The sequence below is a fragment of the Diadema setosum genome, chromosome 10, assembly GCF_964275005.1.
Source record: "Diadema setosum chromosome 10, eeDiaSeto1, whole genome shotgun sequence".
Taxonomy (NCBI): Eukaryota; Metazoa; Echinodermata; class Echinoidea; order Diadematoida; family Diadematidae; genus Diadema; species Diadema setosum.
Window position 1 is genome coordinate 22,151,039 of NC_092694.1, and position 17,363 is coordinate 22,168,401.

Sequence of the window (17,363 nt, forward strand, 5' to 3'; positions counted from 1 at the left end):
TATATTCACCTCTGTGGGACTAAAAGAAAAAGAAAAACAAGAACAAAAAAAGAAATGTTTCTCTGAAATGTTTCTACCAAAGGTATCAATTTGCAAGAACAAGAACATGATGCTACAAAGAAGGACATGTTTTTCGCCAAGATGTTTTAGTGAAGGTATCAATTTGCAAGTTTATGTCAAATCCTCGTCTGAGTATTTTCATACGCCCCTAGGGCAATGTGTAATTCAGATACCATACGGCACTTAAAAACCACTCTACCACTCAGCAAGAGAAATACAATAGGGGCATTTCATTTGTGATGAAAAAAAAAAAACTGGCTTTTTCTCACATTCCATGCAATTCCTTTACTCCCCTAAAACTTAAAAGTTAGCAAAAACCAAGGTGTGGAATACTGAAACTTTTACCTTTTTTGTTGTTGGGTGTTTTTTTTTTTTTGTTTTTTTTTTTCATTGTGCCTGCTCTCTCACCTCCCAAACAATGAAAATTCTGCTCCTTGGGCACAGTAAGGTTATGGAAGTGGTTACTTTCAGTTGTTTCTTGCACCTGTTTCCTTGTCACCAAAAGTTAAGCTTGATGCACATGCTCCTTAACAAAATAAAACTAAACAAAAACAAAACAAACAAGGAAAAAGTCCCAAACCCACATATTTACCAAGACCCCCTCCCCCTTTTAAATTCAGGATTCTGAATATTCCATGTTTACGTGATAGGGAATAAGGGTATGACATTTCACAACTAACAATTTCACTGTTTTTTTTTTGGGGGGGGGGGGTTTGTCATAGCATGAGTTGTAAAAGCATTCACTACTTGATGTAAAGAACTGTTTACATCACATTGAACATTATTGTAAGAAGAAAACAGAAAAGGAAATGAGAATTGTTCATCTTTTTTTTTATTTTTTTGCTATAAAATTTTCATGGAATCACAGTGGCTCGATTACATTGCATATCATCTCATATTGCACAGTTTTTGAAAAAGTGTGTGTGATGTATTTTCCATCATACATGACACAGAGTAACCAATCTGTCTGTGGTATATGAAACAGGTGTATAACTGCAATGTAGAATCACAAGGGATTGGATGACACCATCAATATTCTATATCTAGTCCTCTTTACTGCCTCCTACGCCATTTCCATGATAATTTTCTCCACAGAATATACATGACTTAAATATCCTAAAAAGTAAGACAAAGCAATACAAGTAGTGGATATTGTGGTGTTGTCTGAAGAGATCAGAGCCACATCATTCACTGAATGGGAGTTTGTAGAGATTACCGAATAGAGGTGGGTACGAGTAGTTCTTCTGTCTTTCATTGCAAGCCAAAGGTTGGTCGACCATCCGAGATCTGATAAAGTCAGCTTGCCTCGGGGAGAGAGACCTTTACCGGAACAAAGGGTCCGGAGTTTAATGGCTAGAGAGATCTTCAGGATCTTTTTGTTTTTACCCCCTAACCCTATCCTAGCCCTCCCTCTCTTAACCCCCCCCCCCCCATTTTTTTTTCTTTCTTTTCTAAAGCCTTGTGCATCTCATTAACAGAGGACACGCGCCTGGCACGCGCCACAGTCCATAGCACGCTGCTGGAGTGAGTTTGAAAGTCTCGCAGGCCCACACGCCACCCTGCCCACACACGGACGTCTACACAATATGTAGGCCCAAAGTGCACTCATGCAGTCAGTCAGTGTGTGTGTGTGTGTGTGTGTGCACAGATACACACACACACATAAACATGCGCTCGCACACACATATAATACACCATTACTACACGCTGAGTGCTACCTGATCATGATCAGTGTGGGAGAAAACCCTGCTGTGTAATGTTAGGGAGAGAAAAAAAGATAAAGGCCAACTCCTGCAGTGTGTGGAATTAAATTTCATTGTGTTTGACTCTCTCTCCCTCCCTTTTTGTTATTTCAACCAACAAGATTTTTGCAAATGCAAATTGACCTTTTTCCTTCTTGTGAGGATTAATTTTAAGTCATTAGATTTAAGGGGTTGAACATATCAAAGTTTCGCCGCAATCCACAATCTTTTGACATTTTCTTTTTTTTTATTATGGGATACAGTATGATAATTTTATTATTTGTAAGAAATTTCCCTCATAATATGACAAGAAGTTAACGTAAAAGCTAGCAAGTAACTAATTATGGAAGGGCTTTTATTTCCTATCTGAAGGTAGAAGGTCCTATAATTTCAAAATTTTCACATGTTACAGATAAAAATTTATTGTTTTGAAGTTCTAAAACTGAGGACTAGTTCTGCCTATCACACACTACAGCCATACCTTCTCTGCCGCTGTGTATTTTAGGGTTAGGCAGAAGTGTTTAGAGTGGGGAAAACTCAATAACAAAGAGAATATGAGGCCGGCAGTGAAAATTGCAAATGCATGTCAGTAGACCAACTTCGTGAAGATGCATACATATAATGCTTCTCGCCGACCCGAAGACAGAGAAGGCGGAGGAGACGAAAAGGTAATTTTACGCCAGCAAAGGAAAGGAATATTGCATGCGGGGCCTGCGTAGCGTAGCAGAAGCTGCCTCATAAAGGGAGAGAATTTCATATCTTTCTCTCTCAGCTGCTCATGCATGTTAAGAGGATATTTGACATACAAGGAAAGAAAAGTCATGGAGGGACCTTTTTTTTTTTTTTTTTTTTTTAAAGGGGAAGGGGGAATTGTAAAGGTGGGGGTGGAATACCAGTAATGCATACAATGTTAGTTGGGGGAATAGTGTATAGGTAGCAAAAACAATTATTTTGGTTGCTGTCTGTGGTGCATTCTGTGGTGATGTACGTTATTATATGTGTAGGGCCTCTGAGAATAACAGTGTTAAGCCACTGACAGAGCTACCCTACTGAAACAAAACAAATAAATAAAATAAAAAATTCTTATGATAATAAAGTCCAGTGTTAATTGGAGAGCTACAGATAAACAGTTTCAACTCTTCCACTCTGAGTTCAGTAACTTTAGTAAGTCAATTAGATATGGATTAGATTAGATGTTAGATGTGGCTGCAGTTCACTTTGTATGCTTTTTTTAAAATATACATGCATACAAATTCCTAGAGTATTCAATTTTTGCCCAGCTTTTACTTGTGTGTGACTTGTTGACTTGTTCTATATTTGTATATATCTATCTTTTATCTGCAATATCCCTATACATATATATCGCCTTTTGTACACTTGTAATCCTTTTTGGTTCTCAGGCTACCCCTTTCTCCTTCACTTGATCTCTCTACATCTTTTGTTCATTTATTTTGGAGAACATTGCAGTGTATTTTGATTTACACATACTGACATACCCCAGCACAAACATATTACCCATGTAATCACACCCTGAGTGTTATCTTCATTAAGGGCACATAACCTTTTCCCTACATGAAAAATTGGAAGGTCCTGAACAAAACCTGTGTGTATTGTAGAACCTGGTAGGGAACAGGTTACTAGTAAATATTTCTAGACCGTGACAGGTGCGTTACTCAAGTATGTTCAGCACATTGAATGCCACATATTTCAGTTTTTTCCCAATAAACAAAGAGGAAAAAATGGTTATTTTCAAGATATATCTAGGTTATTATTTTGTATGTTAATTTTTTTTTTCCAGGGTAATGAAAGGTCTTTATGTAGATTGTAAAGATAGAGGTCTTTGCGTACAATGCGAATAAATGATACTTTGCCGAAAGTGGCTGAAGTGGCTCCGATGACTCAATTGAGGTACACTTTACAAGCCATTGTGGGGAATGTTGTGATGAGTCACATCTTTCACATAATTTTGTCTTTTAATGTTTCACGTACCTGCTGCTTTTGTGCTACATCCTCCATGCAAACAGCCTCTCACTTTGCATAAATTCACCCATGAGGTAAACCAAAACCATCACAAAGAAAACTGATGCTGCTGACGAGTTTCACAACATAAGATATCTCTAACCACCGAAATGACTTTCACTCTCTACAAATGCATCAAAATGGTGATTTATTCCTTTGTCTCGTGCCTTTTGTTAGATGGTAGACTGAATTTTATGGCGTACAGACATATTCACAGATCCTCCCACACATGCGAAATGCTATTGCTGAAGGGACATATGCAGCTGCTGGTGTATTGCGGCAGGGGAATAGCTGAAGTTCATTGCACTAAAGGGATGAGTGCTCTTTTTTTAGGGGGGGGGGGGAGGGAGAGGAGGATGGAGGAATATCGTGGGAGAGGGAGAGGGTGACTGTTTTGTGTTTGCTCTTTACTCTTGCCTGCATGTCATCCTCCAGTTATTTCTTCCATATTTTGGAATCATTTGATTGTGTATTTCGGGTAGCAGACCAACATCACAAGGGCCTGCTGGGATACCCATATATAACATTGACTGCTGTTTTATATGAAAACGATGAGTTACTGGTGCACATACATGTACCGTTGTAAATCTATAAACACATGTAGTGTTAATGTGATTAACTGGGTGGTGTTTTTTTTTTTTTTTTTTTTTTTTTTTTTTTTTTTTTTTAAGATTAAAATATCCAGGACATTCAGTCAGCAAATTTATTATGTTCAGTCAAAGATGAGAAAATTAGGTTTAGCATTTCAAATCTTAAACAGTCTGTAGAAAGAGAGAGAAAAAAAAACAAACAACAACACTATATTCAACACTATTTTGCTTCTTCTCATATTCATTATTGAAGAAACAGTTTCAAAATCATGTTCTGTGTCTGGAGCTTGTAATTCATGTTGTAATGATATGTGCTTTTTTTGCTCATGACAAGCATTTATTAAATGTGTTTGCTAAGCACATTGTTATAGATCTAGATGTAATATTTAGATATTTGATATAGGTATCACATTGGTATGTTATGGCAAATTCATCGTATGAAATTGTAGCTGTCAAAGTATATATCAATCTAATACTTCATAGTTTATTAATTCAGAGCCATTGCTATTTCAGTAAAAGGGGAAACTTTCGTAACCTCAGCCAGAAAATAGGTTAAGCTCCATCATTTCACCCCAGTGGAATTCATCATGAAAATTCCATTTTATAAGAGCAGGTACAGTAATTGTTGGAGTGGACTACAGTCACTCTTTTTGGTTTTGTTTTTTGGTCATATCATATTTAATACTGGAAAGTATAATGTAGTCTACATATAAAATAGATGAAAGTGCATATCAGGATAAAAAAAGCATGCTAATGTGTAGAATGAACAAAGAAACACAATTCAGTACATGCATTGTTTTCTTCACCATCCATGGTTTGATCTGGGAAATGTAATAGAGTGGAGAAGTCGGCAAACAATATGTGCCTAAGTGGCTAAGCCCCAAATGGAATAAAGACAGACCTTCCTGGAGCATTTGTTATGATGATATCTTGTAGTAATGGACTCCCTGCTGCCAAGGGCTGGAGGAGTTCAGTCGTGTGCATCGATTCATGTTGTTTGCTTAGTGGACAGACCTATAGCTATTTTGGTTTTGTGTGTGGGGTGAGGATGGGGGGGGGGGGGAGGTTAGGAAAGGACGTGTGTTTACTGTATGATCATCAGACCGTTGTCCCTATATGTGTGTACTTGCACATCTGTGTATGTCTGAGTGTGTATTTGTGTGTGTATGTTTGTGTATCAATGTATGTATATGTGTATTTGTGTGTCAATGTGTGAGTGTTCTTGGGATGTGTGTTAGTGTATAAGTTTGTGAATTTGTATGTTTTTAATAAGTAAAAGTTATATCCTGCCAACCTGTACTTTTGAAAAGCTGAATCTTATTTCTCTTTTATTGTGATATTAAACATATATCTCAAATAGTTGTATCTATCAAATTTGTCTGTAAGAAGTTACATTTTTTGCATTATATACAAGTCATTTCTGCTGAATTTCTGAGATATTCTCTATGGAAAAGTGGCAGGTGTTGGTTTAGCATTTCCATGAAGCCCGAGTCTGCAGTTTCTTCTATTTGTAGGCCTCTGGACTAGGGGTGATGGGGTACTATTTAAGAATTTATGATGAAGGCAAGAGTGTTGCATTATGGGTACAATGTCGGTTGCCATGTTACATGCGGCATGTTTGCTTCTGTGTCGAAATTATCGCGTTGCCTAGTTACCCATTTTCCAGATGGATTGCAGGCAACATGGCTTGGATGTTAGTCTTTAATTTGGTGCATTTTCTTCCTTTAGCCCAGGATTTAGTTCTACATGATTCAGCATTGGACTTTTTATGTTAGCAAAAGAAGCAATTGATGGATTGAAAAATTGTTTGAATATGTGGAAATTTCAATTGGTATCTAGGGTAAATTATATTGAAATGTTCAGCTTTTTGTTTAAATCATTTTGCTGTCTCAAATTTTCAAACAAATTACAAGGTAATATGGCTTTGGTATTAAACCAGATTTATATACGTTCAGATCAACTCGGCTTTGAAGAAGAATTGAAAGAAAGGTAGAAATTACAAATTTAAGAGATTATTTGGTTGAGAGATTGAGCAGACACGAAGAGCCATCCATTGAGAATTTGTGATGGTATTAAAATGAGAAGGCAATGTCACACTCTCACCAGTATAATTGCCTCTGTCTGTAAGCACTCAATATTTGAAGAGTTTGATTCCAAAATGGGTCAAGCACCATTTGAAAACATTTTAAAGTAAGTCCGTCATCAGAAGAGCAAGATAAAACCTTTTCAATCGATTCTTGAAGTTATGATTTGAAATATACCGTGTCTTCTTATTATTTTTTCTGTTTTGTAGTAGCTTTAATCGCAAATATCTCAACTTAGTAAGAATGCAGAGTTAACTCATTTTATGATCAAACTCTTTCTTTCCACAATGAAATAGTCACTGTACTCTTCTGTTCTGTCATTGTTACTATTTATATTACAAAAACTAACTTGTCCTTCTTCCTAGGGGCAACAAAACCCATTGTTACTGTGTTGCAGAGTAGACCGGTTTTGAGCCAAAGAGAAATCGCTTTATTAGGACAATATCATGGTGTTATTTCCAAGGCATGTTACAATTCGTGTAGTTTACTCTTTACACAGAATGAAACATGTATCAAATGGGATACATTTCTCATCAAATAGATTATTCATACTGAAATTCATATCCCATTTATTCTCGAGCTGAAGGGAGATAAAGTACATGAACTTGTGACAGAATGTAGTAATGAGTCTGAACCCCCCCCCCCAAAAGAAAAAAAAAAAAAACCCACCTCATCTAATGGAAATGACATGTATGAAGGCATAGTATGGAATATCAGCTTAATGATTAATCTTCAAACAATGCATCATGTAGTCCAATGATGCTCGGAAACCCAGCCTTGCTCCAACATTTGCCTGCTGCATAACAATGTGTACATGTCTGGACTTTCTTTAATCAAGGCAGCTGCTCAATCAGAGCAGAGATCTTATAAGTCATGATAATCAAGTGATGGTAGCTATGTATATTTTAGTGTTCTAAGTCAGAGGTATGCCGTCACAGGCATCATTATGTGGTAATTATAGCACAAGTGTGTTTTTTTTTCTCTCTCTCGGCTGGGTAAGATGAATTCCATGTGTTTTTAATTCAGCAAAATCAATTATACAGAATAATATTACATCAGGCAAGCTAAGAAAAAAATTGCACTTCTACCTTCATGCTAATTTCATTTCACACAAAGGTGCAAAATTGTTCAATTTTACAGTATTCAGTGGTTGGATTTTCGTCAATTACAAAAGTCAAAGTCATTGAATGTATAGTCTTTCATGTAGGATGTTAAACTATCAAATTACAATAAATCTTTGGAGGGGTGTTTTACAGCAAAGGTGAGATCTTTCAACTTGGCATGTATATGTAGTACAGAATTCTTGATTTTTTTCTCTTTTGAAAGAAAGAGAAAGATAGAGTATGTTTTTATGTCTCTTTTGTTGTTCCTTTAACTTACATGTTTAAACGTATTGCAATAGACCAGGTGAAAAGGAAATAACTACATGTAGCCCAAAGTTTTACCTGTCACTTACTGCATACATGAAGTAGTATCAATGAAAAGGCACCGAATTAAGTTTGTGGCTATGATGCAGTGAAGTGAATTGAATTGAAAAGGTATTTTATTTAATGATATCTGTTGCAGCCTGCAGGCTGAATTCTGGACATTTCATGAATGAGCATGAATACATTAAGATATGTACAAGATAGTAAGAAATACATAGAATAAAAAAGAGAAAATCAAATATGTTCATCTCAACTATTGCACAATGAAAGCGACCTCGCTAGAACCACTGGACAGTAGTTTCTGATATTTCTTTTTTTTTTTAATTTCTCTCTGGTCTCAGTATTCATTTATTTGTCATTTTCCTCAGGAAGTTATGTTTTATGAATGAAGAGTATAAGTGTCTTTTTAATGACATCAAAATGAAGGAAGAAAATTGTTTGTGCATGTGAACTCTCATCAAGTGAAGATGTGGAAGTACTACGGATATACTGCAGGAGGGGGAAAAAATCTAGAGGAGAATTACACCTTTTAGCCTGAAAATTAATCATTGATGGTGATAATTTACTAGTGCATCCATCACAAGGTAGATTTTTCTCCCAGACTCGGCGATGAAGTTTGCTCCAAAAACGCCCCCCAGTGTCCGTAATTCCAAGCAAACGGTTTCTGGTGAGCATTCTCTCGACTCACCAGTAGCATTAAGTGCCCACTCATTGCTGGCCAGTCGTGGGAGTTGAAAAGTCTCTTTGCTTAGAAGTGATGTAATGCTGACGTAATCATGAGTCGTTGACACATTAATTGATTGGGGGTAAAAACAAAAAAACACAGCATGCATGTGTTTGTCCATCAATAATAAGATCATTTTAAAAATAGAATCAGTGCAGATCAGAGTAGATTCTAAGCAAGAAAAAAAAAAAAGAAAAGAGAAGAAAGAAACCAATGGAAAAATAACAAATCAAAGAATTGGGAGGTAAATTGTATGTACATTTTTTTTATAGTATGTAGCAGAGATGAATGAACTGACTATACTAGCAAATATCTGTTTTTTTTTTCTTCAAATGTCTTACTGTTTGCATGATGAATTCCTTGAAATTTGTGTCAATAATGCCAGCACAGACACAAAACATGCTCCTTGAAAGAAACTCCTGTAATGTGCCACGTGTCTGTTCTGCTTTTCATAGGATTATCATTTTACAGAATCTCGTCAATGTTATTAAACAAAAACAAAGCAAAAGCCTCCTTCCTGTGAGGAAGATAAGAAAATGTCTGAACTAATTAAATACAGGACAAATCAATAATTACTGTCCTCAACATCAACAAACACTGTTTTGATATCCAAGTCAATATGTGCACGATGTACACGTACAGTCATCAATGAGGTAGACAAAAAAGAACATGTAGGAGTAAAACTGAAAATATGTATTTGAGAAAAACTGTCAAAAAAAGAGATAAAGTAATGGAGCGAGGGAGAGAGATAGAGAAAGGGGGGGGGGGAGAGATATGAGACAGAAAGATAGACATGAAATATATGAAGAGAAAAGAAGATGTGATTGATATCTTTTATAAAATTGCAGCACAATGATACGTCATTACTGCTCCTTCATTATGACTGGAATTTAATGAATCCCTCAGGAGACTTGTAATGGATTGATTGTGTAGCATCAACTGAGCTAGGATATGAGCTAGGTTATTACCAAACTGTCCGTGTTTCTGTCATATCTCTTTCTTTTTTCTTTTTTTTTTTCTCAGGGTGGAGGGGATGGTGGTTGATGGGGTGAGTAAGGAAGTGGTTATGGTTAACATTATGAGTAACTTTTTTTTTCTATATGAATCACTTTTTTGTGACTTCTCCTCCTTCTGTCATTATTAGGTATCCAAGTGTGTCTGTTACAGACTGCTATGTTGTAGACTACCAAGATGACTGTTTCCTTTTCAGACTAGAACCTTTTTATGTTGGGTTTTGGGTGACAGAAAACTTGCTCGTGCGACAATTGCTCTGATCTTATTTTCTTCAAGGACTTAGGGATAGTATTGTGAAAGGGTTTTATGTTTAGGTTGATGTGAGGATTAGGATTGGAGTTAGAGTCATGTTGGTGGATAGAATTTGAGTTTGATTTTTCATAGTAGAGCAATTTTCGCAGGAGCAAATGTCATGGAACTGGGGCTTGGGGGATAAAGTGATCCAGTAGATTCGACAGCAACAAATCTGAAATAACTAACTTTCATAACAACTGGATACAGCAGAGGAAGAAAATGAAACAACGCAGAAATATAATTGAGAACAATGTTTATCTCAATGTCATCAAGCTGTGTATCACCTATATGCCTTTAAATAAAAAACAAACAAAATGTGAGAATCACTGGCTATGTGTTATCAGGGTGAGACTACTCATCTGTTTTACCTCATTCAAAATGTGCAAAGATTTTGCATACATAATCTGAATATCTCTACTATTTTTGCTGTCATTTAGAGTATTATCAATTTTGATTTTTGCCTCTTCCATTTCACTCACCCAGCTGGTAGCTCACTGGAAAAAAAAATGTCTATACCACTTATCACTTTCTTCCTGATTTGTATCTTTATTTCCAAAACTTATACCGTAGAGGAGAGAGAGAGAGAGAGAGATTTATGGTAAGTTTGTAACTGCAAATTAAAATGAGCAGGAAGTTTCATTAGAATTAATTGAAAATGATTTACCAAGGAAAGTATGGCTGTTGTATGTGGAATTCATCATCCTATGAACACTGTAAATGAGCTGTCTTGGAGAAGTGACATCGCTGCTCTTAGGTTGCTCTTCATATTTTCAGGAATGCCGCAAATTTCAGACTTGCTTTTACTGAATCACACATATTTTAAATCTTTTCAAAAGACATTGTGATCACAATGTTCATGCATATACACACTTTACAGCTTCGTGTCAATGCATTAATGAACAGATACAAAAAAAAAAAAAGAGAGGAATATTTGTTGTGTTCACTCTTGGCCCGAATTCACTGAGGTGGTACAAACGAAACCATGGTTTATAACCATGGACAAAAACCATGGAGCACCAAGTGTCGTTACGATTCAGTCATTTCGTTGATGAAATGATTATTTTGAAACGAAATGACAACATTTTGTAACTAAAAGAACATTTCGTCGACAAAATGATAATTTCCTTAACGAAACGGTCATTTTGTTGACGAAATGACCAATTTTGTAACGAAATATTCCGTGCGACATTTGGTGCTCCATGGTTTTGTCCATGGTTTAAACCATGGTTTCATTTGTACCACCTTTGTGAATTCGGGCCTTTGTGTACAACATCCATTAGAAAAGTGAAGCAAAATATATCCATTATATATCTACTACAGATTTTTTTTTTATCTATTGCCACACAATGCAAGCAAGATAAGATGGCAGATGCTCTGAAATTCTTGGTATTTTATATTGTTACCCCCCTAAACCACCCCCCCCCCCAAAAAAAAAAAAAAAAACCACACAACTCAGTGATGTAAAGATTGCGCATGAATGCTCTTTACAAAGACGTCTCTGTGACGAATGGGATTCTCCCACTAGTCTCTTTTGACGTCATGTTAGGACCGTGTTCTATGAACAGAACTCTTGATAATCAGCAGCTGAATGTAAGCATCTAATCTTCTCATTAGTGGTCGTGGTGGAAGGTAATAGATTGATATCATAAAAAAGTCAAGAATGCACAGTCCCTGCTTGTGTGTGACGTGCAGGATGTAGTTTTTAAAGTTTGTTTTTTTCCTCCTGTTTGTCTATATAGTTTGCTGGAATGTTCACCTATTATGTAGCCCCTAAGTGCATTGTAGATAGGACAACATGACATGTCTCTACTGTGCAGAATCAGATTGACTAGAATTATACAATTTGATCTGACTCTGTGATGCCAGCAGCATCAAAGGCAAAAATCTCAGTCCTAGTTATGTCTTCAAGCAGTTTTATTTGAAGATATTTATTGTCCCTCCTTCTTTACCATATCTTGTCAAGCAGTGAACTATGAGCTTGGGTAATGGGAAAATAAATTCATTCAATTCATTTCAATCCAGCAATATTTATTTCTCTGTCTTTATCAGTTTCCTGTTGGTACTCTTCCTTTTTCTTCTTTCTATTTTTCCATTCTTTTGATTATCCTCTCTTTTGCCTTTTCTCTTTCTCCTGCTTCCTTGATTTTTCCTCCTCACAGTTTTGGATCATCTTCTAACTTGCATTCTTCCCCTCGACGGTTTCCTCATCCTCTCAGATGTTCCCCCGGACGACGCTTCTCCATCATTGTATTGCAATTTGCACAATTTGCACTAATCTTATCATTCTTACTATTTCTTCTGCTTTTTTTTTCAAATTTGCAGAGAATGGTAATCTGACCTCCAGCGCAAGCGGCAATACCCGAGTGAAAGGAAGACCCGAGAGATCAGATTCACCCGTCTTGGCACCAGTCTTAGGAGAGATGGTCAGGGTAAGTGTGCTCTCTTCCTCGAGGGGAACCGCCTGGGCAAGTGATGCACCCCCAGGAACCGGTCTGCGCTGCACACAGGGTTGGATTTAACCTTTAACCACTCATCTCTCAGTAAGCTGATCTGCCATTGGATTTGTATGGCACAGTTGAGACTGGAGGTCAATACTGGTTAAGATGGTTGAAACCTATTTGGTGGGAAAAATACAAGAATTATCATTATTATTATTTTTTTTTGGGGGGGGGGGGAGGGGGAGGGGGTTTGATAATGGTGTAATCAGAAAAGCGCATCAGTGTTTTGGTTTTTTTTTTCTAATCACATTGTAGATGTAATACATGTTATTTCAGATGTCTCTATGTAGATTTTTATTGTACTACTTATATCATGAGTAATGGAAAGCAAGTTAGCTTTCAAATATTTTTATAATTTAAAAATTTTTAACAATGATGTATGATGAAGGAAAACCCACCATGCGGCCCAACAAATGTTCATGTGTTCTATGTGTGTATGTATGCATGTATTATAGTTTTATATATGTATATGATATTAAAAGAGAGAATTTATGCAGATATAGATGGAGAGAAAGAGATAAGGAGAGATAAAAAAAAGACAAATCTTTGTGTTTGTTTGTATGTGTGTGTGTGTGTGTTGTGTGTGTGTGTGTGTGTGCACATGCATAATACTTGCCTGATGAGGCAAGTGGCTGTACGGAGCTCATTTTGTCTTTACATTTGACTGGCTTAGCCATGAGTGTATGGTGAAACCAGGGCACGTGATTGTGTGAGTGAGTAACACTGGGCATCAGTAAGGCTTCCAGGGCCCTGTTTTCTGAAGCTAGATATAATTGATTATGTAGTTGATTCAGACATCATAAGTCTATGGCAGCCTGTGTAGTAAGGGAATTCATGATTGATTATATGTTTTGATAAAATGGGGCCGAGGTTTGAAGAATGAAAATGAGTTTGTTCATCCTTCCCATTGTTTATTAATGTATTGTTAAAAAAATGACATGAAAAATGAAAACAAAATAACAGTGATTGATGTTTTTAAAATAAGACATATCAAGGTGACACTTGGTTAAAAAAAGAAGAGGAGACAGGCTGCTTTCTGCTTTAGCCTGTTTTGTCTTTTGGGAATTTTGCTTGAGAAATTGTCTTTCGTCAATGCATTAGGATGTATGCAAACTGCCTTCAAATCTTCTATATGGCAAAGATTTCATGTAATTGATTAAATTCTTAGAATCTGCACAAAATTAGAAATTTAAGATTAAAAAAAAATCATCAATTGTAGACAGAACAGGAAAGTTGATGTGATCTTAAAAAGCATGTTGCTGATTCAAGAATGAGTTATCAATTTACCAGTCACAGTGCCGTTAGAAATTTTGTAACTGTAATGAACACTGTTCTATGAACAACAAGGGACTCCAATGGTAAATGATGTATTCTTAAGTACCTTTTGAGACATATGAGTAAAGCATAGTAAAAATAATGAGACCTCGGAATTGTAGCTTTTCAGATCTTGTTGATTAACCTGATTCTTTGCTGGCTTGTGGACCCTTGTAAATGATTTTTACCAAAGGTTTGCATACTTGTAGGAGTTCTTTCAGTGACTTCAATATGGATCTTCCAGTCAGCATGGAGGCCCCACAGTTTAATTTCATGGAAATATGCTTATTGTAATAATGTTTGCATTCTTCTCACGAGGATGTTTTTAGCTGTCTCCGTGGAAACCTGTGCATGACGTGCTCAATATCCCAAGAGCTCTGAAGATCTTGGGATTCCTTTGTTTTTCTCTCGAAAGATCCATTTTGTGAAGTGAAACAACTTTTGTCTTCTGACAACAGTAAATATGTTGCTTTTTCGAAAACTGCCCTTCTAGCTTTCACAGAATTTACAGAAAATCTGTATCATTTTGTGTTTCATAACGTGATATTCCTAAGCTTCTCAAGCACAGCAATTACTTCTTTCTTTATTTTTTGATGCAAGCTATTTCAATCATTCAAAGACGGGGCATTGCATAAGTTTGTCCTATTCTTTTTTTTTTTTTTTTTTTTTTTTAAATACATGTGTATGAAGTCAGTAACCTCTGGAGCTTACATTTGCCCCAGAAAAATTTTTCAGTTCACTCAATCTTCCAGCTCAAATTACATAAATTTGCAGGGAAATTCAATGATCTCTGATTGGCCAGAATGTAGCCACTATGAGCATGAGGATATGGTTCTTTTCCATTTAAGTTCAGCGACACTCTAAAAAGTTTCAAAAACCTTTTGAGTAGGAGAATTCCTTCATATTTTTAGTCTTTACACAAAGTTTTAACTAGTTCTAGCTAAAAGGTTTGAGTTACGAGTTTTGAATAATGTGTTGACTAAGGAAGCAATTAGTTGATACTTAAAAAGCCAAAAACTTTAGAGAGTTCAGTGCTCACTGTAAGATTAAGATTCGCCTCTTTGTATTACTGTGGATGTTAACTATGGAAAACTCTAAATCATGCATTTCATACATTGTATGGCTTGCGTCCAAACTGTTTTTTTCTTTGATAGAAGCATTCCCATTTTTTCCCCAGGAAGAAGCTTTACAGTCAACCTTGTCTTCCTATTTCAGTAAATCGTTGCTTACAGAGACTGTCTGAATGGGGGATAAAAGTTTCCTAGTTTTGTTGTTTTTGCAATTCTTTGCCTCCTATTCATTTTCATTTGTTTCTTGAAGTTCGAGATTGGCAGGTGTGACAGGGAAAGAAGCATTTCAATTTTCTTCTTCTTAATTTTTTTTTTTTTTTTAAATTTTCAATTAGGGCATGTGACCGTTATAAATAGGTTTATATAAGATGCAAAATGCTCTTCTGGAAAGCAGACTTGTGTTGGTGTTTATGAACAGGTAGTCAGTATAGATAATAGGTTGCTTTTAGAAAGCAGGCTGGACTGTTTTTCCAAAATCGCCATTTGGCATCACAGCTTATTTGGATTCATACAAATTATAATTGTTATTATTATTTTTTGTTTTGTTTTGGAAGCACATCCTATATTCAAAATAATAATCTGCCATGAGTACTTTGGCAAAAGAAAGAAAGAAAAACCCAAAAGAAAAACAAAAATTTGATGAGGTTTGCAAATAGGAATTACATTTGTCCATGGGCTCTGTTAAGTCATGCATATGAATCAAATGGCTAGCAGCTAGCAAACAAGATCAGAAGACGGTTGTTTGACACAGCCACAGAATTTTTGTTTGTTTGTTTGTGTGTGTGTGTGTGTGTGTGTGTGTGTGCATATTTTTTTTTTTTTCAGAAATATTTAATTTTGTGTTGCCCACCAGCGGTTGAATGACAAATTTGGGAATTTGATACCCCGCTCCATTATCACTTTGCGCCTGATTCAATTTGCACAAATTCATAGATGGAAATTCTAATACGCTATGTAAATGTGAAATTAAGCAATTTTCTCCTCCATGTGCAAAGGGTAAGTTGTTCTATTTTTTTTATTAATAAAAAGTTGGGGTTTTTTTTGTGGTTTTGCATTTTGCCAGGAGAGGGGCCCGGTAATATTCTTGCTGAAACATATTTGCAGTTTATTGAATATCCACAGCATTTCGCTCTTAGCTGTGTTTGATATTAAATGCAGTGGCCACATTCAAAGGGTTGTGTCCATAATTAGGTCCCTCTGATGCAATCTGATTGATCCTAGTTTGGGTGCAGGTGTGACTAGTAGGGGTGTGTGTGTGTGTGTGTGTGTGTGTGTGCGTGTGTATGTGTGTGTTTGTGCTTCTCTTTATGTTTATTAGCAGATGGCATATGATTTTTTTTTTTTAAAGGAGAGATCTCAGGAATTACTGAAGTATTCATAGGTCATTTTAAGTTTTACATCCGTAAGTAGAATGTATCACTCTTCGTCCCATGGCTTTGTATACTTAGAGGTACTAAGTATATCAGAGAAAATCAAAAGGACATGGATCCAAGCTTTATAAGAAGCTATGTGACTGATAACGGTGAAGTCCTCCCCATCATTTAGAAGTTAGACCTGCTTTTTAGAATTCAAGAAAAAAGGGTTGTATTTGTATGGCAAATGTTCACAGAACACATCGAACTTATATAACAGAGTGAAACCATGAGTCTTCCATGAAAGATCTCTGAGCAGATTTTGAGTAGGAACCTTTCCCTGCCCCTCCCCCTGCATATGCTTGATTTGATGTGAAAAAAATGTTAATTTACGTGGAAATTACCAAACACCCAATAATATTTCATGTAGAATGTAGGATGTTCTTTGTATTTCTCTGAAGAAGAAAAAAAAACAACAAACTTACACTTTGGAAATGAGAGGCATATATTACCATTCTGAGACTTTTACGTGTGTGCCAGACAATCTGTCATAATTAATATGTGTGGGGGAGGGGGATGCTAAATGGATAAAGGGGGGGGGGGGGGGTTGACACAAGATGCTGTCCATGTGAAGAGCATTCCAATCTCTGTCCTCTCTTGGCTCCTTACCCTTGCTCATTCCAAGAAAGACCACCTCTGCATCCACCACAAGTCCTGTGTCACTAAAGCCTCCCACTGCTACGTATGTTGAATGCTACATTTCTATGTGTGGGAGAAGGTGTCAAATGCCTAACAGAACTTTAATACTTCTTTGCATCAAAGTTGATGGAGACTCAAACCCATGGGAGAACATTTTGTATTTTTCTTTCTTTCTTTTTAAGTTAGTGATATCAATGGAGCAAAATGACAAAATTGGAGTGATTTCAGTCTCTTATGAAGAAAGTTTCATTTCTGAATGTCAGCATGGTACCTTAATGTGACATGTAATTGAAACTGTTAAAGAGTTAAAGAGATGTATGCGGAACTAGTGATGATGATGGTGATTGAATTTTTGTTATCCTGTGAAGGAAATTTTGATTACAATTTAATGTTCAATTTTTAGATTTCATAGCATAGCATCCTTTGATATTGTTGCATGTTTCTGTGCCTTTAGTTTTATGTGGATGTGTGTTTGT

At 36.2% G+C, this 17,363-nt stretch overlaps 1 protein-coding gene across 1 annotated transcript in view; it reads left to right on the plus strand.

Annotated features, from left to right (window-relative positions):
* The window catches only part of LOC140233851 (uncharacterized), a 163,870-nt gene that overhangs the window by 47,371 nt on the left and 99,136 nt on the right, over positions 1-17,363 (plus strand). Inside the window, exon 4 of the mRNA XM_072313943.1 lies at positions 12,277-12,383. Coding sequence (XP_072170044.1) covers positions 12,277-12,383 — 107 coding nt within the window. The remainder of the gene's footprint in view (positions 1-12,276; positions 12,384-17,363) is intronic.